The 24,229-nt window shown below is 32.6% G+C and overlaps 1 protein-coding gene across 1 annotated transcript; it reads right to left on the reverse strand.

Annotated features, from left to right (window-relative positions):
• Positions 1–214: 214 nt before the first annotated feature.
• LOC114334987 (facilitated trehalose transporter Tret1) lies at positions 215–24,018 on the reverse strand. The gene is made up of 2 exons (XM_028285134.2): positions 23,833–24,018; positions 215–5,726 (listed from the first exon to the last, which is right to left on the reverse strand). The coding sequence occupies exons 1-2, from the start codon at positions 23,882–23,884 to the stop codon at positions 4,375–4,377; spliced, it is 1,404 nt and encodes a 467-aa protein (XP_028140935.2). The 5' UTR covers positions 23,885–24,018; the 3' UTR covers positions 215–4,374.
• Between the last annotated feature and the right edge of the window lie 211 nt (positions 24,019–24,229).

Genomic DNA, 24,229 nt, shown 5'->3' on the forward strand with positions numbered 1-24,229 from the left:
TGATATGCGAATAATGAAGCGATTATTTTAGAATTATCGCCGTTATTACTTTAGTTACCGTTTAGTTAAAATTATTTTACACAGATAAGTTATCTAATGGCAATATTTTTCCTAAATCGACCTTAAGTGACCTATGGCTTCGCGTTAAAGCGCCAATATTTTGACTTAGCTGATAAAGATAACCCATAAACGAAAGATATCCAATAAAAGACCATTTTAATTAACAAAATATATTTATTAAATTAGGAGATTTTACATATTCAGTATTAAAACATACTAACGAGGTAAATCAGTCTTTGGAGTTCATACTCTTGAGTATAGACATTGGTATATTTTCTTAATTAATAAAGAATAAAGTAGTTCTTTCAAAAATATTATTTGTTTAATACATTATTATGTAACCTGTACAGAGAGGGTATCGTACGATTAGAAAAAAATAAAAATGCTAAAAAGTTTATATCTACAAATGAATCGAAAAGAAAAAATAATAATTCACGCAGCAGGTAAAAATCAAAAAATAAACAATGCAATCAATAAAATCCACATTTATTTAGTTATGCTCATTTCTAGCTTCCATTTTTAGTCTTCTTCATCATAAGCTATTAATATTTGGTCATCTGCATAATATATTACCTATATATATTTGTAAGCCCACGAGTGCATCTTTTGCTACTATTTTCCAGTTTTTCATAGCTCTTTTTATATACTTAACAGTGGGGAGGGCAGCAATATTGTCATTACGTTAAATCTTTTTGATAGATGTTTAACATATTTTATTTTAGAGACTGAATTTTCTGTGAATCTTCGACTCTTTTTTTTGATTAGTTGATAGAAAGATAATGTTATATCTATCGTTGCTTATACTGCTCAAAATCGGTTTTGTTCTGCTACTTCATTGGTGTTGTTGTTGTGGACGGTCGTAGCCAGTAGCTAGTCGTAGCAATAGCTAGCGGCAAGGTACTGGCTTTATAAGCCGATTCTCGATTCTCGGCACCAACAACATTTTTATTTCTATGATACGAGCCGTTCACCGTGCTTCGGAGGGTACGTTAAAGAGTCGGTCCCCCTGGATTAGTTACTTCAAACAAGGTTAAAGATGCAATTGGCGCCGGAAAAATCCAAAAGTATTTCCCCGGCAAAGATGCCATACGATATTATTATTGATGCTGTAATCTACACAAATAATGTTTGTCATACTGCCCTGGTTCTTCTATAATTGTTGCATAAATCTGAACGCCCGTTTTATAGACCAAGGTAATTCATCCTACAATAATAATACATGAAAACGTAAATGAGGAGTGGGAAGAGTACAGAAACATAATAAAAAAGCAGCTAAAGAAGGCATGGCAGATGTAAAAAGAGCAACATGAACTAATGACTGGTTTGACGAAGACTGTGCGATTATAACAGAAAGAAAAAATAATACATATTTACTTTTGCACTTGTGACACAGATCCCGACAAGACGAGGAGGACTATAAACAACTAAGTAAAACAGATTAAAATTCAAAAGAGAAAAAGAGCATATTTGGGGCACATACTTAAAAATGATAAGTACGAGTCCCTACAGCTGATTGTGAGAGGTAAAATCGAAGGAAAAGACGGACAACTACATTTTTTTCAAAATTGAGTTAATGGTACAGTCTTATAGAATTTTTCACACAGAATTCAAATCTGAATTGCTTTAGTTTCAAAAGCGGCTAGAACATGCAAGAAATTACATTTTAAAACGAGCATCAGTTTCAGAAACGGACAGCTCCAACTTGATTTTGTAGCAGAATAGGACTACTTCGTTACAGCCAATTGAAAGGTAGTATTTCCGTCAAGTTGCCATGCGCACTAGAACAAACCTACTGAGTTTTTACTACATTGCGTTTCAAGTTTGCAACAATTTACGACGTTATTTAAACCGTTTTCGTGTTTTTTTATTATTATTTGAGATATTTTTCCGAAAAATGCAAGTGCGCCTAAAAATGAAGCCAGGAAGAGATAAGTCGACAAAAATAATTCGTTTAGGTTCGAAATTGGGTTCAAAAACGGACAGCTCCAGAACGTGGTTGCAATATCGGCCAACTCCATTTTCGTTATTGATTTTAAGGAATAAAACATAAAAGTATTTACATTTTCGTTATTCAAATGTATTAAGAGACGTTAGAAGTATATTCATAAAAAAATCACAATTGGATGTAGATAATATAACGCGCTGCAGTTTTTCAGCTTTCCTGAAAAAAGTACAAAATGGAGTAGTCCGTCTTTCATACTTAGCTCCTCAAATATCCTGGCTGAAAACCATTCGCGACTGGACCGGGTTAAACACACATACGCTTTTCAGAAAAGCAGAAGGTAGCGATGAATTTATAATGGTTATCAACCTTCATTAGTGAAGTCGGTACTAGAAGAAGAAGAAGAAGTAAAATAGGAGACAACTGATTAAAGAGAAAAAGTAAATCCTTCGAAAACATAATAGAGAAAACGTAAACAAAGAAACACTAATGCAAATAGCAATGCAGAAATAAGGCAACTACAAAACCTAATCATAGGAAAATACAACATTGAGGGTGTAAAAACTTTACAAACGTAGGAGCACAAGTTAGGTCTGATAACTCTAACGTCTAATCTTCTTTGCCAATAAACAAGTTACATGGCTTATTTAGACAGATCAGGTAACATGTAACATCGCAAGAAAAAAACAAAATGCCGAATATACAAAACCTTAATAAGATCAGTACTCACATATGGTTCAGAAACCTTGACACTTTCTAAAAGTGAGGAAAGATCATTAGCTACCTTTGAAAGAAAAAGCCTTTTGACACATATTCAAAGGAGCAAATGAAAATGTAACTTGGAAAAGAATATGTAACTTTAAGATATATCAATGACGTCGACTTTGCAAAGTAACAAGGCACTTACTCAACACACACACTACACATTACTCCCCTGACTTAGTGATAAGTTATACAATTACGTGGCTAAAGGTTCTAGTTCTAAACCAAAGCCAAAATCAGAGAAAAAAAAAGAATCGGATATAGTACCATTTGTGGAAAGAATGGAAAAATCGAGATTTCCACACAAAATAGGCAAATAGTGCCAGAAAGAAAAATAAGAAGAGGAAGACCGCCGTTGGGATACATCGAACAAATAGAAAATAATATAGCAACCTTAAAAATAAAAATTGGAGAAAAAAACACGAACAAGATCACAATGGAGAGGAATCCTGGAAGAGTCAAGACCAAAAAGGCCATCGAGCCATTAATGATGATTAATGAGTCATTCTTTGGAATCATTTGATATTCTGGTACTATATCTTCTGGTGTAGGTGTCTCCCAGGTTTTCAAAGTTTCAAATTCTATAAAGACTATTGGAACAAAAAGGTAAAGGTTTGGTCACTTCGAGCAGAGAGCAGCAGGCCTACGCCTCTCCGATGATGACTCCAATAAGAGTCGAACATCTTCGATTCAGAGTGCTGGACTGCGCTCCCTGTTCTAAGTGAAGAATAAGATTGTTTTGCCTTCATTCATATTGCAACTGAATAAAAATGGTATACATTATATTAGTATTGCTCCTATAGAGTAACTAGGTCCATTTTCCGTTGGAACTTTACCAAGCCGCAGACGGGGGTTGTGAATTGCAACTTTTTAGAATTCCCTCTTGTCTTCACTGCAGCATTCATCTGGCTTGCAAATTTTAGAAGCCATGGAGGTGTTACCAGGGCATGGACCAATAAGTTTTCAATTTAGAAATCTTTTAGTAATATTTTTAATATATTTTAATATTATTAATGTTGCTATTAGGATTGAAAACTTTACCTTTCAGTTGACATATGACGCTAGTCACCTACTCCATACACGTCAGTTGCAATGCGGGGATAAACTTTCATGGTTTGGTCACTTCGAGCAGATAGCAGCAGGCCTACGTTCTCTCCGATGAGACTCCAACAAGAGTCGAAAATCGTCGATTCAGAGTGCTGGACTGCGCTCCGTATTCCAAGTGAAAAATAACATTCTTTTGCCTTCGCATTGCAACTGAATAAAAATGGCATACATTTTTACTAATGGATGAGTTGTAATGCAATTCTAACAATAAATAATATATAATGGAGCCTTTACCTATCTAACTTGGTTTTGCAGTACTTTTGCTACTACTCTAGTACTACTAATCGTAAACTAAAATTTTTATTACATATCCCTCTTTCTTTTAATTTTATACTAAATATTACCATTTTGTGCAATGGTAACTGAAAATAGCTGAATCTGTAGCGGTAAATATTTTCTTAGAGATCTATTAGTGCTTACATTTTAGTAAAGATAAAAAATATTTAACACAGAGCCACAGATAAAATTTAACACAAATATAATGCAAACAATATTAATAATTTCTAAATTTGATAAGATGGCTTCCTACTACCTCCACTTAAGATATACTGAATCTCATGGACATTTTTGCCTGTAGTTTCTGGAAGAAACTTGTAAACAAAAGCAATTGCTATCAAACACCAACCTGTAAAAAATCCAAATGAACCTGATTTACCTATTAGTTGTGTTAACAATCCAAAGTAATTTGTAATAAAGAACCCTAAAATCCAACACATTGAAGCTGTAGCCGATGATGCGACAGATTTAATATTTCCTGGGAAAAGCTCGCCCATGACTGCCCACGGAAGAGGACCGAAACCTAGGCAATATGTTATGATGTACACAACCATACTTGCTATGGGTAACCAACCAATACTAGAAACGTCGCTTTGTTTGTCATCTTTAAGGTAAAAGAAGAATGCTAGGACTCCTTCCGATAGAGCCATTCCTACACCCGAAAGCAGCAGAAGGTATCTTTTACCCCATTTTTCAACAAGAAGTGGGGTGCAACCGCTTGCAATAATCTGAACTACTCCTATAATAATTGTACATATTTCTGGTGCCAAAGCTACACCTGCATCCGTAAAAAGATTTTGTGAATAGAATAAGATGATATTAATTCCAGATAATTGTTGAAATGCCACCAAACCCACAGATAAAAATAATGCAGTTCTAAGTCCTTTACATTTGAAGATATCAAAAAAGTTTCCTTTATCTCGCTGCTCTTTTTCTACCTGTACTTTCATAACCTCCATCTCTTTTTGAACAAACGATATTTCTCTTCCTCTTAATCTAATCAACGCTTCTAGTGCATCTTTGGTGTTTTTAGTTTGAAGAAGATAGCAAGGACTATCTGGTATAAATATCAAGAATATTATCATGAAGAGAACAGGAGGAATTACCAAGATAATATTAAATGTTGCAATGCTTACGAATGGTCCAATGGCATATGAAAATAGTAGCCCTATCACTATGAAAAATTGCATGAAAGACCCAAGGGATCCTCTTACATCATCATCTGATATTTCTCCAATGTACATGGGCAACACTGTAAATATTATCCCCACTCCAATTCCAGAAAGGAACCGTCCAATATAGAAGATGAATACGGATTTCGCAAATATATTTAAAATGTATGCTACTATAAACGGTAACGTTCCAAGTAATAACGTCTTCTTCCTTCCGATTATATCAGCTAAAACCCCTCCTCCGATCGGTCCAATGGCTGCTGCTAGTGGTAAAAACGAACCAATCCATCCTTCCTGAGTATCTGTTAGTTCGTGATCTAATGGACTTGTAGTATTGTCTTTAAGTTTGGGAAGTTCTGGTGAAGTCCATCCAAAACCAGTTCCGCAGACAAAAGCCGCAATATTAGCTAAAACAAATATGTAGAATAAAATATTTTTTTGACATTAAACATAATGAGTTTTGAATGTGAAAGACATGGATAATTTTATTCAAGAAAGTAAATAACCAGAAAAAAGTAAAACGTAGATGCAAAACGTAAGATACATAATATGTACATATAAATATGTTATATTCATATTTGTAAGTTTTTGATTTATTACTGTTATTTATTTAGTTTAATGCATCTAGACAATAGTATATTGTACAACAAGTGAGAAAAAAGACATATTTCTCAAGAGCGCAGCACGAGGCGAGTGTCGCAAATCAAGCGAGGGAGAATTATGTCATTTTCTCATGTGTTGTACACTGTACTTTTTCTATGGATGCGGTTTTGTCAAGAATTTAAACTCCAAAATTAAATAATTTAGGTGCTTTTAGGTATATTATATTCATAAATTGAAATAAAATAAATAAACCTGTAGGTATTTAATATTCTTAAAATTTATAAACTTTATTTATTTAAAATTCTAATTAACAGTTATTTTTGAAAAGTTTTGAAAGGTTATTAAACGCTTTTCTTTACTTTAATAGTTTGCATCAAATCTTTAGACGTTAATTTGACTGACTTTTCTTTAATGTTAATGAATGAAAATTTGCAGACATATGCATTCGCGGGAACAATACACGAATAGTCAATAAAAAAATTTTATGTTATTAATTGTTTAAATAAAAAAAAAACTATTATAATGGAAAATGCTTAAATTCTCTTGTTTTTTACAATGTAGAAACTTGAAACTCCTACAGATTGTAGCTAATGATATGAACTATACATAATTTCACTTTTTACGTTAATTGTTCACGTTATGCTTCATAAATAAACAATAAAGTTTCAAATTTTGAACGCTCATACATTTGTTTATATAAAGGGTGTCCAGAAACTCTACCGACAAACGAAGACAGGAGATTCCTTAGATAATTTTAAGACATTTTAACCCAATTCACCTAGTCCGAAAATGCTTCCTAAGGGAGCTAGAGCTCTTTGAAGATGGCGCCATGTAATTAGTTTTTCTTAAATACCTCTAGAACGCTTTTATTTAGAAACATGAAAATTTGTATACAAATTTACTTTCCAGAAATGAATCGTTTCCATCTATTGCAAATTTCTAGTACCGGTCATAGGCGTTCGTTTTGGGTAAGGCAACGGTTATTTTATCGCATAACTTTTTTGTATTCAACTTTTAAGCATTTATGATACTGGATTATTAAATTGTGAGGTATTCTAGTACTAAAAGGTACTCTTACTTTAAGTCGGTAGAACACACCGTTTTCTAGAAAAATCGATTTGAAAGTTTTTAGTTCTGGGAATTTGAAAAAAAAATTGAAGAAAATTAAAAAAAAACGATGTATTTTACCAACTTAAAGCAAGAGTAACTTTTCGTACTCGAATATCTCATAATTGAATAATCTAGTGTCAAAAATATTTAAAAATTAAAGACAATAAAGTTATGCTATAAAATAACTGTTGACCTACCCAAAACGGACGCCTATGACCGGTACTAGAAATTCGCCATTAATGAAATCGATTAGTCTCTGGAGTATAAATAAATGTACCAGTTTTCATCTTTCTAAATAGTTTTTTTTTTAAACTTTTTTTTTTAAATTCAAAAAACGAAAAATTTTCAAATCGATTTTTCTAGAAAACGGTGTATCCTATCGACTTAAAGTAAGAGTCCCTTTTAGTACCAGAATACCTCACAATTTAATAATTCAGAGTCAAAAATGCTTAAAAATTAAATACAAAAAAGTTAGGCGATAAAATAACCATTGCCCTACCCAAAACGGACGCCTATGACCGGTACTAGAAATTCGCAATGGATGGAATCGATTCATTTATGGAAAGTAAATATGCATACCAATTTTTGTTTTTGTAAATAGAAGAGTTCTGGAGGTATTTAAGAAAAACTAATTACATGACGCCATCTTTAAAAGCTCTAGCTCCCTTAGGAAGCATTTTCGGACTAGGTGAATTGGGTTAAAATGTCTTAAAATTATCTGAGTAATCTCCTGTCTTCGTTTGTCGGTAGAGTTTCTGGACACCCTGTATAAATCGGCGTTTATTCGTGACAAATTTCAATACAATACGAAACAAAACTTCAACCAAAACTCGAATTAAAAAAATTCGTGTTTTTATCGTAGCCTTAGAAAAACCACCGGTAGAGACGTTTTGTGCCACAATTAATATTTGAATTCGTTTTGTCGTATTAATTAATTAAACACTTTTCTTTAGTTCAATATTTATTTATGAAATAAACATTTTAACCTATTTTACGATAGCAGTAAAATGTATTTTGAATTACATAAATTGCTTACATTTTTCTTTTTATTTCAAGTAATTTAATAAAAAAAAAAATTTTTGGACACCGTGTATAAATAATTATGTTAATGTTTATTTTACTGAATAGAGAATTGAATACTCCTTCAAATGAGCTAGCACGCGTCTCCTATTCTTATTTTAAAAGATCATCATTTACTCCCAAATTGATGACGTCAATAGTATGATATACAGGCCAAAAAATCATATTAGAAATTGACTTGTTTCGGAATTTATCTCCAAAATTGTCCATTCTTGAGAAAATGAATTTATTCCAACCAAATTCTTCCTGATGGATAACTGATTGTAGTAGGTTATACTTTACACCTAATAATAAGAAGTGCCCTGATGTAGTTATTTACTAATTTCTTGAAAATTACATTTTCTGACATAGTAATAGTTTATTTTGTACATGGATACAACGCATTATACTGTAATTCAAACCCCAATTTAAAAATTGTCGTCTGCTTTGAAGTTTGCCCAATTATCCTAAGAGGCAGAACAATTTTAGAACCAAATTGCAGTAGCAACATTTAATCGTGACCTTCCGGCTAATTGTGATCACTTTGACCCTGATCTTGTTAACGTATTTCTGGAGGTGCATTTGAGAAATCCATCCTGCTCATCTAAGATGATTGGGTTTAATTTTAGAAGAAGATTAATTTTGTTTGTTTCCACAATGACAATTCAGATTAAATCTAATATATAAAGTGTGTAAAACACTAAATATATGATAATAACTAAGAAAACAAATATTATACAAACATCCATTTGGGAAATATACCGATAGAAAGGTTCGATAAATACCAATACCTGGCAACCTAGATTTTAGAATATATTTTTATCAAACGACAGAAATAAGGGCCACGATAGAAATCGCGAGCAATGCGTTTTAGTTTGGGCAGTTATCGGAGAATAGGCCATTTTTGGGAAAATAAAAAGTTATTTACGATCGAACGAGCTATGTTAGGATTATCTCAGGGAACATATTACCCGAAATGAGGACGTGCGAATCAGGACGAAGGTGGAAGATGTAATTGGAAGAATTGCGCAAATAAAATGGAACTGGGTATGTCACGCGGGGGTCTACCTCAAAATCCTGACAGCCAAAATCCCGACAGCCACAATCCCGACTGCCAAAATCCCGACACGCCAGAATCCCGACAGGTTTGACAAGTTTCTTTTTAATACATTTATTTCTTGTTTTTTGTTTATAGCCATCTGTTTTTTATTTTTTGATACTAAATAAAAGTATTTTTCTGCAGCCGTCCTGAAAATAAACCTCAGTATGATTATGATTTATTAAATCGACAGTACCATTTTACACAACTCGTACCGAAAATAGCTACTGTCGGGACTGATTTTTTCACTTTAGAACGCTTTTTTTTACTTTAGAGACGATTTTGGGTAGCTAGGTAACGGCTTTGACAATAACATCAACTTTGTATTTTATTATGACAACGCTTGTCATTTAAGATTATACCAAATTAATATAGTCTGGCAGATTATCGGAGAATAGGCCATTTTTGGGAAAAGTTATTTACCAGCAATTTTATTGTTGGAGTCGAATCTTATGATTGTATATATTAATAATATAGGTATGCAAAGTCCGTAGATAGTGTGCTACTTTTTTTATAAACAAAATGGCGTCTGAAAATCGTGTTTTTTTTTTTCAATTTTTGCTCTATAACTCCAAAGATTTTAACTTTACACCAAAAACACTCAAATAAAAATTCACCGTAATTAAATTCTGAACAGAGATATGTTTCTCCCGATTTACTTCGACGAAAATTTTCCCCGGAAAATGCGGGTTTTTTCAACAAAATCTTTAATATCCAACTAAAATTTTAGATAAGTAATTGCTTATCAATAATTAAGTAACTTGGTAATATAAAAGCTCCTTTCGTATAGATTATAATTCCAGAAGCCGATAGAAACTGAATGAACAATTTAGTAACAATTAAATTGTTAATTAAAAATTTACGGTCTCTATAATTACCACAATAATTATGATACATAATAACTATGATTTTTGTATAAAAAATACTATACCTATCTAATGAACTTTACAGAATTGAAATTGGACCATTTACGCGGTCTCAGAAATATTTTAAAATTATAAACAATTTTTTGGCTTATAAACAAATAGAATATCTCGAGAAATATTAAATTAAATTAAATCGTGAAAACGGTATTGAAAAAAAAAAAGCGGCAGGATGCTTCTTTTAAAAGAAAAAATGTTTAATTGTGATGTGGTTCCTGAGATACAACCGGTCAAACTTGACCGGCAGTTACGGCAAAGATATTAACAATAGGATCATAATTTTCGAACCATCACCTTTTTATTTTGTCCTCTTTCTCCTCACCAATTTTCATATCTTTAAAATACTCATAACATATATTATTATAATAAAAACTATCGATATTAGGAGTGAAAATAGCCAAAAATAACAAAATTCCAATAAAAAATTAGGTTGGAGAAAATGTAATCTCAAAGTTCAAAATCGGCGTACGTTAAAAAAATGCATTTTCTCGGTTTCACATGAAGCAATTTTCTCCATTCTTTTTTTGTTCCCAATTAACTCGAGTAGAGCCATCTAACTAACGCATTATTAAATGTCAAAGTTGCTTTTGTTTTGTTATAAAAAATTAATTGATTTATTATAACAAAAATGTTTAATTTGTTTAAAGAAAGATTGTTTAAATAATTATATAGCTTTAAAAAGAGAATATTTGTGTTTTCAACGTTAAAAGGTACACTTGTAAGTTTTTCTGAAAAAAGTCTACCACTGGGAAAATATGTAGTTTTCTTTTCTTAGAAATATATTAATCTATTATAACAAAACAGAAGCCAGTTTTGCATTTATTAATGCGTTAGTTAGATGGCTCTACTCGAGTTACTTGGGAACAAAAAAAGAATGAAGAAAATCGCTCTATGGGAAGCCGAGGAAACGCATTTTTTTAGCGTGTGCCGATGTTGAACTTTCAGATTACATTTTCTCCAACCTAATTTTTTATTGGAATTTTGCTATTTTTTTCAATTTTCACTCGTAATATCGATAGTTAATTATAATAATACATGTTATGAGTATTTTAAAGATATGAAAATTGGTGTGGAGAAAGAGGACAAAAATAAAAAGGTGATGGTATGAAAAGGATGATCCTATTTTTTATATCTTTGCCGTAAATGCCGGTCAACTTTGACCGGTTGTATCTTAGGAACCGATCATCACAATTAAACGTTTTTTCTTTTAAAAGAAGCGTCCTGCCGCTTCTTCTCCAATACCGTTGTCATGATTTCATTTAATTTAATATTTCCGGAAATATTCTATTTGTTTATAAGCCAAAAAATTGTTTATCATTTTAAAATATTCCTGAGGCCGCATATGTCGTCCAATTTCAATTCTGTAAAGTACATTAGATATAGGTCTGGATCCCGCGTATTAAAAAAAAGTTGATTAATAGCAAGCTGAAAATTTGTTAATAGCTTAAGGGTGTCTAGTCGGATAAACTTTGATATATGGGAACACTGGAGCAGGGGCAGTTTTAATTGTGGAACAGGTTAAAAATTTGGAACGGTCACACCACGAAAACGGCACATGTATTTTGTCCGACAGCACAGACTTAAACTCTCCGAACACAGATTAAACTCTCATGCAAAAATCAGACTGCTATTTATCACCTGTCATCATTCCTAGCATTTGACATATTCTACATGTTCCACTCATTAAAACGCTCATTTGGTGATAAATAGCAGTCTGATTTTTGCATGAGAGTTTAATCTCTATTCGAAGAGTTTAAGTCTGTTCTGTCGGACAAAATACATGAGCCGTTTTCGTGGTCTGACCGTTCCAAATTTTTAACCTGTTCCACAATTAAAACTTCCCCTGTTCCAGTGTTCCCATATATCAAAGTTTGTCCGAATAGACACCCTTAAGCTATTAACAAATTTTCGGCTTGCTATTAATCAACTTTTTTTTCATACACAGGATCCAGACCTAATAGGTACAGTGTCTTGTTATACAAAAATTATAGTTATTCTTATGTATCATAATTATTGTGGTTATTATAGTAAACGTAAATTTTTAATTAACAATTCAATTGTTGCTAAACTGTTCTTTCAATTTCCATCGGCTTCTGGAATTATAATATATACGAAAAGAGCCTTTATATTACTAAGGTATTTAATTACATATTGATAAACAATTACTTGTCTAAAATTTTAGTTGAAAATTAAAGATGTTGTTGGAAAACCCGCATTTTCCGGGGAAAATGTTCGTCGAAGTAAATCGGGAAAACACATCTCTATGCAGAGTTTAATTACGGTGAATTTTTATTTGAGTGATTTTGGTGTAAAGTTAAGTTATCTTTGGAGTTATAGAGCAGAAATTGAAAAAAACACGATTTTTGGGCGCCATTTTGTTTATAAAAAAGTAGCACACTATCTGCGGACTTTGCATACCTAAATTATTAATATATACACTCATAAGATTAGATTTCAGCAATAAAATTGCTGGTAAATAACTTTTCCTTGTATTTTGCTAATTAGCCCATAGTAATAGTAATAATAACCAAATTAATATCTAAAAAATAGTAAAAGTACTGACACGTCTAACACTAATTTCAATACTGCCACTTCTGCTAATATTCCTAACAATGTCAATGTAAATATTTGTTATAATTATTGTGTTATTAATATTCATAAGTAGATTTTTCTAATGTTTAATTCACGAAAGTAACTTTAAAGTGTTTAATAAAAGTTCGTAAGTAAAGTTTATCTATATTTTTTTAACATACAAAAGGGCTGCAGAAAAAATATTGTACGTAACACGATCCAAAAGTGATTTTACGAGACTCGCAGGATTCCAGGACTCGCCTACGGCTCGCCCTGGAAATTTCCTACTCGTCTCTTAAAATATCACTTTCGGCACTTGTTACGTAAATTACTATTACCATTTAATATTAACTAATTTTCTAGTTCATAAGTTTACTTTCACACAATAGATATTATTATGTCACTTACAACCTTCCATTTCAGTAAGTATAGATCGTTTATTATAAAATGATAGTGTTTATGAAGTGAAATAATTTTGTCTTTTAACATACACAATAATTAGTACCCGTACTTATTAGTAAGTAATAATTTTTCAATTTCAATACTCTCTATAATATGATTTGGTTTGGTATTTGAAAAGGAAACAATAAATATTCAAAATGTAGTGGTCGGAATTTTTACTTATGCGAGGATTGTTGTATGTCGGGATTTTGGCCTGTCGGGATTCTGGCTATCGGGATTTTGGCTGTCGGAATTTTGGGCGCCACCGGTCACGCGGCACGGCAAAACAACGAAAGGTGACCGAGACACATTTTACATTGTTGGAGACTACGCGAGCACAGTCGTAGTAGACCACAAAAACGATGGCTAGACGACATCAAAGCAAAAATGGGGAGAAACTGGCACCAAATAGTACAAAACAGAGAAGAATGGAGAACTCATGGAGGGGCCTTTGTCCAGGAGTGTATGCAAACAGGCTGAAGAAGAAGAAGAAGAAATTTAAAAAATATGAGAAAATCATAGTTTTCTTTTGTAGCTCATCCGGTATACAAATAATTGTCAATGGTTTCTGTTAAACTTAATTTATTGATAAGTTAATTTCCATATCTCTGTTGGAGAGCTAATTGCAGTGACAATCCAGTTCCAATTAGATAATAATTATTAGTTGATGCAATATATTCAAAAAAATCTTTTTTTTTTATCAAAGTCGTGAATTGAGTCTAAACTTAACTTTCTGGCGCAACAATGTATAATTTCTGTGTCAGTAATTGACCTTTTAACATATAAATCATAATAATTGTTTAATAATTGCGATTTTAATATTGGATATTATTGCAAAATCAAAACGCAAGCTATTTGTTTCAATCATGTATAATATAAGTACGATTTTAATAATAAAAAAAGTTGGCTATATTTTAGAATAGAATAGAGATATGCTTTATTGTCATGAAAAATTTAACAATTTTATAGACAAAGCTTACAAGAATCATAAATAAGAACAATAACAAATAACAAATACAATTTCCTAAAATGATATAAATCGTCAATATAAATAAAATATAATGAAGTGAAACAAAAAACAGTAATAATCTAAGTATTGAAAAATTTAAAAAAACTTGCAAATTCCACAATCCACCTTAAGAAATTTAATAAGTTATAAGCTGCTGCATATGACACTCGAATATAGATAAAGATTCTACTTATAAATAAGAATACTGTACTTTCTTAGTTATTGGTTAAGAAACTCTGCTATTGAATAATATGGTCTTCCAAATAAATAGACTTTAGTCATTTTACGGAACTTGGGGAAAGATGTTGCAGATTTAGGTTGTAGAGGGAGATGGTTGTAAAGTTTTTTTTTGCAGAATATAATATAGATTTCTTTACAAACTCACTGGACGGGATCGGTAAATAGATGTCAAAGGTAGAATTTCTGGTGGAATAGTCATGTCTAGATCTTGCTGGAAAGACATGTAGATGTTTACGAATTAAGCAAACAGTTTTTAAAATATATAAAGAAGGTAGTGTTAAAATCCTGTGATCTTTGAAGTAGCTTCTGCAATGTGTTGTTTTTCTGAGGGCAAACAGATATCTTATTGCTCTTTTTTGTAATTTAAAAATAACATCGGATTGGGCAGCCGTACCAGAACTCCAAATAGGGAGACCATATCGAAGATGGGACTCGAACAAAGAAAAATATGTTATTTTGGAAGGGGCTGAATTCATTTCCTTCGAAACAGATCTTATTGCAAAGTAAGCTGAGGATAGTTTCTTGCTTAACACATCAAAATAAAGGGAACATTTAAGGTTGCTATCTAAAAAAATACCAAGAAACTTTAAAGAATCAACAATACTGATCTGGCTGTTATGAAGAGGTAAGGGTTAAAGAGCTCCTTTATAGGATAATGCTACTGTTTTATCTTCGTTAAAAGAGAGTAAATTTGAATCGGACCAGGATTTTATTGTGAGTAGATCAGAAGTTATAGTAGCATGAAGAGTTGCGATATTTGAGTTGCTCCAAGTGATACTGGTATCATCAGCAAAACGAAAAAATTTCCCTCGATTTTTAAGCTAGTGATGTCATTAATAAAGGTAAGGAAAAGTAGAGGACCCAAAACTAAACCTTGTGGCACCCCACATACAACATTTTTGAGACCAGAGTCTGTATCATTTGCTCTAACCAGTTGTTTCCTATTATCCAAGTAAGATTGAAACCAGTTCGAAGAAATAGCTCGAATTCCATAGAAATCTAGTTTTTTATCAAAATGTCGTGATTTATACAATCAAAAGCTTTGGTATAATCACAAAAAACAATGGCAGTGTGAAGATTATTGTAGTAAGATTAAGTAAAACTGTTCATTTGGTAGTCAACGTTGGCCTACGATGGTTGATTAGCTTCCTGGAAGAGTTTCACCATGTTCCCGGAGGTTATATCTTTTAACATCGGCGTTTAGCCTGTTCAATATCACTACAACATAATGTAGATTGAATTATAATTTCAACCATTGTTTGGTTCTGGGGATATTTAGCAAGTTTTCGAATTCACTTATGATGGACTGATAGGTCCGAAAACGTTCTGAATTGGACACAAGTGTTCAATCCATTGGGATTTTTAAAATTTTTAATCAACATACCAATTACCTAGAAGTGGTTTTTACTTCATGTGTGAGTTTTTTAATATTTAGATATTATTTACTAATTTATTTCAAATTTATCTTATTGTGTTCATGTTTTAATGAAATTAGCGCGATTATTTTATTCATAAGAGATTCTGACCAATAGAAAGCTACAGAAATCTAAATTAAATCGATTATTTTTTGATGATTTTAACTTCCAATCGTATAGTAAGATATTTGATCACGTGTTTAATTCTGTCCAATCAGATTAAAATTATACTGAGAATTATCTACTGTAGAAAATTCCCGATAGAATTTTTGTAAGTAGATTGTTTCTGTTTAATGGCAACCAGTTTCCTAGTTTTGACAACTGTCACATTTAAGAAAATATCCATAATATACGTATTAAAAAATAATCTTACGAATATCACACGACAGTAAGAATAAATAAGAAAATAATGCTTCATTTTTACTCAAATTTGGTTGTCATTGGGCACTGCACTCGAGCACTGCGGGCTCTCGTGTCTATTGCCAGACAACAAATTTTCGAAAAACTGTCGCATTATTTTCAATTTATTCTCACTCTCTTGTGATATTATACCCGATAATTTTTGATAACTTCTCGTCGTCAAGTGTATAACGTCAGATGCCCTTCGTTGCTACGAAAAAATACATTCAGTGACATTAATGACAATTAATGTTTTAAAAATTATAAAAGTGATGACTTTCAATCGTCAAATATTTATAAAAACTGTGTGTTTAATGGTACTTACATAAATAAATTACAATAAAATTTTGGTTTTGAACAGTTTTATTCATGAAATAATCGCAACAAATTGCACTCGACCTCTGAAATTAATATAGAATTTTTGCTCTCGTGACACTTTGACATAATTTCACTCGCCTTCGGCTCGTGGAATTAAAACTGTCAAAGTGTCACTCGGGAAAAATTCAATAATTTCAGAGCTCTTGTGCAATTACTACTGATTATTTAATTCATAGGAGATTCTGACCAATAGAAAGCTACAGAGATCTGAATTAAATCGATAATTTTTGATAATCTCCCGTCGTTAAGTATATTACGTCAGATGCCCTTCGTTGCTACGAAAAAATACAGTCAGTGACATTAATGACAATTAATGTTTTAAAAATTATAAAAGTGATAACTTTCAATCGTCAAATATTTATAAAAACTGTGTGTTTAATGGTACTTACACAAATAAATTACAATAAAATTTTGGTTTTGAACAGTTTTATTCATGAAATAATCGCAACAAATTGCACTCGACCTCTGAAATTAATATAGAATTTTTGCTCTCGTGACACTTTGACATAATTTCACTCACCTTCGGCTCGTGAAATTAAAACTGTCAAAGTGTCATTCGGGAAAAATTCAATAATTTTAGAGCTCTTGTGCAATTACTACTGAAAAATTTTTTAAGTAAATTGTTTCTGTTTCATGACAACCGCTAATTATACTGTGACGTTTTCTAGTTTTGACAACTGTCACATTTAATAAAATGAACGAAAGTAAACGTTTTGATTCTGTATCCGTGGAAGAAAAAAACATAGAAATTACAGCAAATGCAAGTAAGAATACTTTACTTAGCAACAATTCAATTTGAAAGCAATTTCAAGAATTTTGTGATGAAAGGAGTTACAAACTGGAACAAGATACCACTGTCCCAAAACTGGCCCTCATTTTAAAAGACTGGGCATTCAACATGAAAAGGTGTAATGGTGAAGACTATAAAGAAGCAGTGATTAAAACAATGTGGAACAAAATCGCCAGACTTATTCAAGATTTATATTATAGCGAATTTAACCGAGTCATAGACCCCTTTAAGGATGTGGAATTTAAATCCTCGCGAGATGCTAGAAACACATAGTTCTTAGTTCTCTTGTCATGTTCTGTTGTCTTTTGTAATATACTTAATACAATAAAATTAATGTTACTAAAGAATTAAACTTTTGTATGTGTGTATTAAAAAATAATCTTACGAATATCACACGACAGTAAGAATAAATAAGAAAATAATGCTTCATTTTTACTCAAATTTGTTGTCATTGGGCAATAGCCACTCGAGCCCTGCGGGCTCTCGTGTCTATTGCCTGCCAGACAACAAATTTTCGAAAAAATGTCGCATTATTTTCAATTTATTCTCACTCTCTTGTGATATTATACCCGATTATTTTTTGATGATTTTAACTTCCAATCGTGTAGTAAGATATTTGATCAAGTGTTAATTCTGTCCAATCAGATTAAAATTATACTTAGAATTATCTACTGTAGAAAATTACCGATAGAATTTTTTAAGTTTCTGTTTAGTGGTTGCTTCCTAGTTTTGACAACTGTCACATTTAAGAAAATATCCATAATATAGGTATACGAATACCACACGACAGTAAGAATAAATAAGAAAATAATGCTTCATTTTTATTATAATTTGTTGTCATTGGGCAATAGCCACTCGAGCCCTGCGGGCTCTCGTGTCTATTGCCAGACAACAAATTTTCGAAAAACTGTCGCATTATTTTCAATTTATTCTCACTCTCTTGTGATATTATACCCGATAATTTTTGATAATTTCCCGTCGTCAAGTATATTACGTCAGATGCCCTTCGTTGCTACGAAAAAATACATTCAGTGAGATTAATGACAATTAATGTTTTAAAAATGATAAAAGTGCTGACTTTCAACCGTCAAATTAATATTTATAACAACTGTTTGTTTAATTGTACTAATTTGTACTTACATAAATAAATTACAATAAAATTTTGGTTTTGAACAGTTTTATTCATGAAATAATCGCAACAAATTGCACTCGATCTCTAAAATTAATATAGAATTTTTGCCCTCGTAACTCTTTGACATAATTGCACTCGCCTTCGGCTCGTGAAATTAAAACTGCCAAAGTGTCACTCGGGAAAAATTCAATAATTTTAGAGCTCTTGTGCAATTACTACTGATAATTCGATGAAATAAAGTTATTTTGACATAATATTTAAAAGTCAGATCAGAAGACAATTACAATGGTTTTGAATCGTCGTCATGGAAACCAATATCGTCGTCGTGGTAACCCATTATATTGAAAGTTTGGTTTTGACAACTTTGTCAAAGAATTTATTTGTGTATTTTCACTTCTAAATATAGTTATTTTCCTAACTAGTGCGGAAAGTGATACTTTCACGCACGAGACTGCCGTTGACCCGAACGACGCGATAGAGGACTTCGGGCAACCAGTCGAGTGCGGGAAAGACACTTTCGGCATGAGTTAGGAACAATATTTTTTCTAGGGCCGTACGTTTGGAAAAAAGCCACAAAAAATAGAATTATATCAATTTTTATTTAGAAGTGAAAATACAAAAATTAATTCTTTGACGAGGTTGTCAAAACCAAACTTTCAATATAATGGGTTACAACGACGACGATATTGGTTTCCATGACGACGATTCAAATCCATTGTAATTGTCTACTGATCTGACTTTTAAATATTATGTCAAAATAATTTTATTTCATCGAATTATCAGTAGTAATTGCACAAGAGCTCTAAAATTATTGAATTTTTCCCGAATGACACTTTGACAGTTTTAATTTCACGAGCCGAAGGCGAGTGCAATTATGTCAAAGGGTCACGAGGGCAAAAATTCTATATTAATTTTAGAGATCGAGTGCAATTTGTTGCGATTATTTCATGAATATAACTGTTCAAAACCAAAACTTTATTTTAATTTATTTATGTAAGTACAAATTAGTACAACTAAACAAACAGTTGTTATAAATATTAATTTGACGATTAAAAGTCATCACTTTTATAATTTTTAAAACATTAAATTGTCATTAATGTATTTTTTCGTAGCAACGAAGGGCATCTGACGTTATATACTTGACGACGGGAAATTATCAAAAATTATCGATTTAATTTAGATTTCTGTAGCTTTCTATTGGTCAGAATCTCCTATGAATGAAATAATCGCGCAAATTTCATTAAAACATGAACACAAAAGATAAATTTGAAATAAATTAGTAAATAATATTTAAATATTAGTTTACTGCATGTATTATAATATATTATAATGCCATATTACAAGGTAATTTACTTTCCCGCACGCCATGCGGGAAATTTACTTTCACGCACGCCGTGCGGGAAAGTGCAACTTTCGGAAACGAAATGCGTGCGTGAAAGTGGCTCTTTTATCACGGACGTAGAAAAAAATTTATATCTATTTTTTGTGGCTTTTTTCCAAACGTACTGCCCTAGAAAAAATATTGTTCCTAACTCATGCGGAAAGTGTCTTCCCCGCACTCGACTGCTTGCCCGAACTCCGCTATCGCGTTGTTCGGGTCAACGGCAGGCTCGTGCTGGAAAGTATCACTTTCCGCACTAGTTAAGAAATAGTATATTGTGCAACAAGTGCAGAAAGGTACTAATTTCTCACGAGTTTGAAAAGTTGCGGTACGAGCGCAAGCGAGTGCCGCAATTCAAACGAGTGAGAAATTACCTTTCTGCACGTGTTTCACACTATACTTTTTCTACAAGCACAGTTTTTCCTAAAAATAAAAATCACAATTTCCAAACGACGATTAATTATAATAGGTACCTATGTGATAAATTTTAAACTGTGTTTAATTAATACCTACTAATCAATTTAAATTCCTTATACCTAAATAAATTGCACAGAAATCAGTTAAAAAATTAATGCACTGCCTTAATTTGTTTAAATTTAAACAAGTATTACACATTATTGACATTATATTTATGCAGTCACGGATTTACACAAAACCTACTTCATTCGACGTCTCTTGCACAGGTTGCTAAATCCTTATTGGTTATTTGATAATTATAAAATGTTTAATAAGAATAAAATTGTAAAATAAAACAGTTGTAACATCCATAATTTAGTTTCTATGCTATAGTTAAATATAATAATTGTCTTATAGGTTATATATTTGTCTAAAATTTAACCACGGATGTAAACAGAATATAACGTTACTCAGAATGAGGTAGTCAACTGTGCAGAAAAGAACTTTGCGGCACAGAAACGTCACTTTGCGGCACAGAAACGTCACTTTTCTGCACACTAATGTCAAATATCTTATACTGTGAGAAAATATCAAGTTTGCTAACATAAAACCGTGCAGAAAAGTGCACTTTGAATAGTGGTTGTAGAAAAATAACTATTTCCTAACTAGTGCGGAAAGTGATACTTTCCAGCACGAGCCTGCCTATTTCCTAACTAGTGCGGAAAGTGATACTTTCCAGCACGAGCCTGCCGTTGACCCGAACGACGCGATAGCGGAGTTACAACAACAACGCCAGTCAAGATACAAGCAAGGATTCTTAGCGGCAATAAGTGCTTTTATACATACAAACACTTAACAACAAATAAGTTACTGAATCGTGAGTCCAAGCTTAGATTCTACAAAACAGTAATGAGACCAGCGGTCACATATGGATGTAAAACGTGGACCCTCTCAACCACTGATGAAAATAATCTGAGAATGTTTGAGCGCAAAATACTAAGAAAAATATTTGGACCAACCCATTGCAGCGATGGTTCGTGGAGAATTAAAATTAACTACGAGCTGGATGAACTAATGTAGAGCGCAGATATTGTTATATTTTTATAAAGTCACAAAGACTGAACTGGATTGATCACTTGGATAGAATGCTAGATAATCGAGCTGTGAAGGTTATCCAGAGATAGAAGTCCCAAGCAGATAGAACAAGAGGAAGGCCCCGTAGAAGATGGATAGGCAGGCATCAGGCAGTGGCGAAGGAAAGTAACCGACAGGGTAGAATGGAAGAACATTGTTAAGCAGGCCAAGACTTACAAAGGGTTGTAGCGTCATTAGAAGAAGTTTTTATTAAAAAGACTAAGGTTTCACTTTAATGGCATATAAAACAACATAATGCTATTCTACATCCCACCACAATGAATACGGATAGCCATACGGATGCTGAGACTAAGGAAGATGAGGGAATTCTACAATTTACAATTCACGCCCCATCTGCTCAGCTCGGTAAAGTTCCAAGGAGAATGGTTCCCTTCGTACTCCAATCAGAGTAAATGTAAATAAAAAATGAATAACCACTTTCAATTTCGTTGCAAAACGAAAATACAGCCGAACCATATTCTAGTCCAATCAGAGAGTGAAACAAGCACCTCTACCCTCTACCGGTTTCGAAACTTATTAGTCTCTCATCAGGAGGCACATACGCTGCTCTCTCTGATCCAACCAAAACAAAACCCCAGCGTGCAGTCCCGGATTGCAACGAACGAAATGGCATAGATGCCCTAGCGGCAACTGCTAGAAAAAAGACTAAGGTTTCACCCTAATGGACTCACTTAAATAATAACTCTTATGTTGTTTTATATGCCATTAGAGTGAAACCTTAGTCTTTTTGCTAGCAGTTGCCGCTAGGGCATCTATGCATTTCGTACGTTGCAATCCGGGACTGCACGCTGGGGTTTTGTTTTGGTTGAATCAGAGAGAGCAGCATATGTGCCTCCTGATGAGAGACTAATAAGTTTCGAAACCGATAGAGGTGCTTGTTGCACTCTCTGATTGGACTAGAATATGGTTCGGCTGTATTTTCGTTTTGCAACGAAATTAAAAGTGGTTATTCATTTTTGATTTACATTTACTCTGATTGGAGTACGAAGGGAACCATTCTCGTTGGAACTTTACCGCGCTGAGCAGATGGGACGTGACTTGTAAATTGTAGAATTGCCTCATCTTCCTTAGTCTCAGCGTCCGTATGGCTTGCAAATTGTAGAAGCCTCGGAGGTGTAACCAGAGAAGGTTCCCATTGTTTTCATTCTGGTGGGATGTAGAATAGCATTATGTTGTTATATATGCCATTAGAGTGAAACCTTAGTCTTTTTGCTAGCAGTTGCCGCTAGGGCATCTATGCCATTTCGTTCGTTGCAATCCGGGACTGCACGCTGGGATTTTGTTTTGGTTGGATCAGAGAGAGCAGCATATGTGCCTCCTGATGAGAGACTAATAAGTTTCGAAACCGGTAGAGGTGCTTGTTTCACTCTCTGATTGGACTAGAATATGGTTCGGCTGTATTTTCGTTTTGCAACGAAATTGAAAGTGGTTATTCATTTTTAAGTTTTTTTAGTTTTTGTAAATGCTATGCCAAAAACAATTGATGCAAAATTTAGATATAGTTTTGATAAAGTGATGGAATACTTGTCGAAATGTCAATTGAAATAAATACTTTTACTAATATTTTATAAGATAAAACCAATTTGGACCTATGGTGTTCAACTCTGGAATTGCTCAAATCCATTAAATATCAAGATAATACAAAGAGTAAAACCAATTTGGACCTATGGTGTTCAACTCTGGAATTGCTCAAATCCATCAAATATCAAGATAATACAAAGAGTCCAATCAAAAATATTGAGGATGATATTCAACGCACCCTGGTATGTAAGCAATAAAATCCTACACGAGGACTCAGCTACACCTTTGGTAGAGGAAGAAATTCAAAGGATCACAAAGAGCTACCTTGATGCAATTCATCCACATGATGAAGCAAGACTGCTAAACAGTCCTCCCGAATTCGCAAGACGACTGAAGAAACTATGGCCAACAGATTTAATAAATTAAATAAATATATTATGATCCAATGTAAAAATTATAATAGGAGGGTTGCACAGGGCAGCTTCTCTCTCGTGTATTTAACATTCAAACTATTTACTTATAGCTTCGATGAAGCAGGTTGTAAATTAAAATATGTAATAAAAAAAATAAAGAAAAAACGAATATTTCATTTTTAATTAATCTATTTTGAACAAAGTTTTCACAGCACCTTTTGTTATTTTTGTTATTAAAAAGAGCTTTTAGTATTTTTTTTAGTTGCAGAAATTTCATAGAAAATTACATATCTCTTGCTTTTATCAGTATAGAATAATTTGTCCTGAAGAAATTTCGAAAATTTCCATCATCCAAAAAATATTTGATATAAGACTAAAAAATTCAAATGTAAATGACCCTCGAAGACCTTATCTGACTTGATTAAATTATCAAAACTAATTATAGAATTAGTTATTAAATATAGAATTAGTTATTTACCTGCACATGCGGCTATATACAAGAAGGTACGATTTGGAGAGCTGGAAGTCATGTTGACACGATAACACCCTAGCTAGAGCTTAAACTGAAGATAGTTTGATAGGTCAACACTCACACTACTTTTTGGTTCCCCTCTACCAACTCGACTGCTTCACATCTTGTTTGGCTTTTATTTTATTTCCAAAAAACCTTATCTTAATGGTCAAATTAACTGATTATATATCGTATGATGCAAAGTTGCCTAGCTTTTTTTTGTCTGGCTTTGTTATTTGGAAAATACAACGGAATATCCAAAGTTTTTCAAAAGTTGATAGCTTGCAGGTTTTTGCTATACTCTGTGGTCCAATAATAATTTATGACTTTCAACCGTCAAATACATATTTATAACAACTGTTTG

This window comes from Diabrotica virgifera, chromosome 5 (assembly GCF_917563875.1).
Source record: "Diabrotica virgifera virgifera chromosome 5, PGI_DIABVI_V3a".
NCBI classification, from domain to species: domain Eukaryota; kingdom Metazoa; phylum Arthropoda; class Insecta; order Coleoptera; family Chrysomelidae; genus Diabrotica; species Diabrotica virgifera.

Coding starts and splice junctions, on each gene's coding strand:
- LOC114334987 (XM_028285134.2), bottom strand. CDS start 23,884: ATGACTTCCAGCTCTCCAAATCGTACCTTCTTGTATATAGCCGCATGT. Junction 5,727..23,832: donor GTATATAGCCGCATGTGCAG/GTAAATAACTAA, acceptor TATTTGTTTTAG/CTAATATTGCGGCTTTTGTC.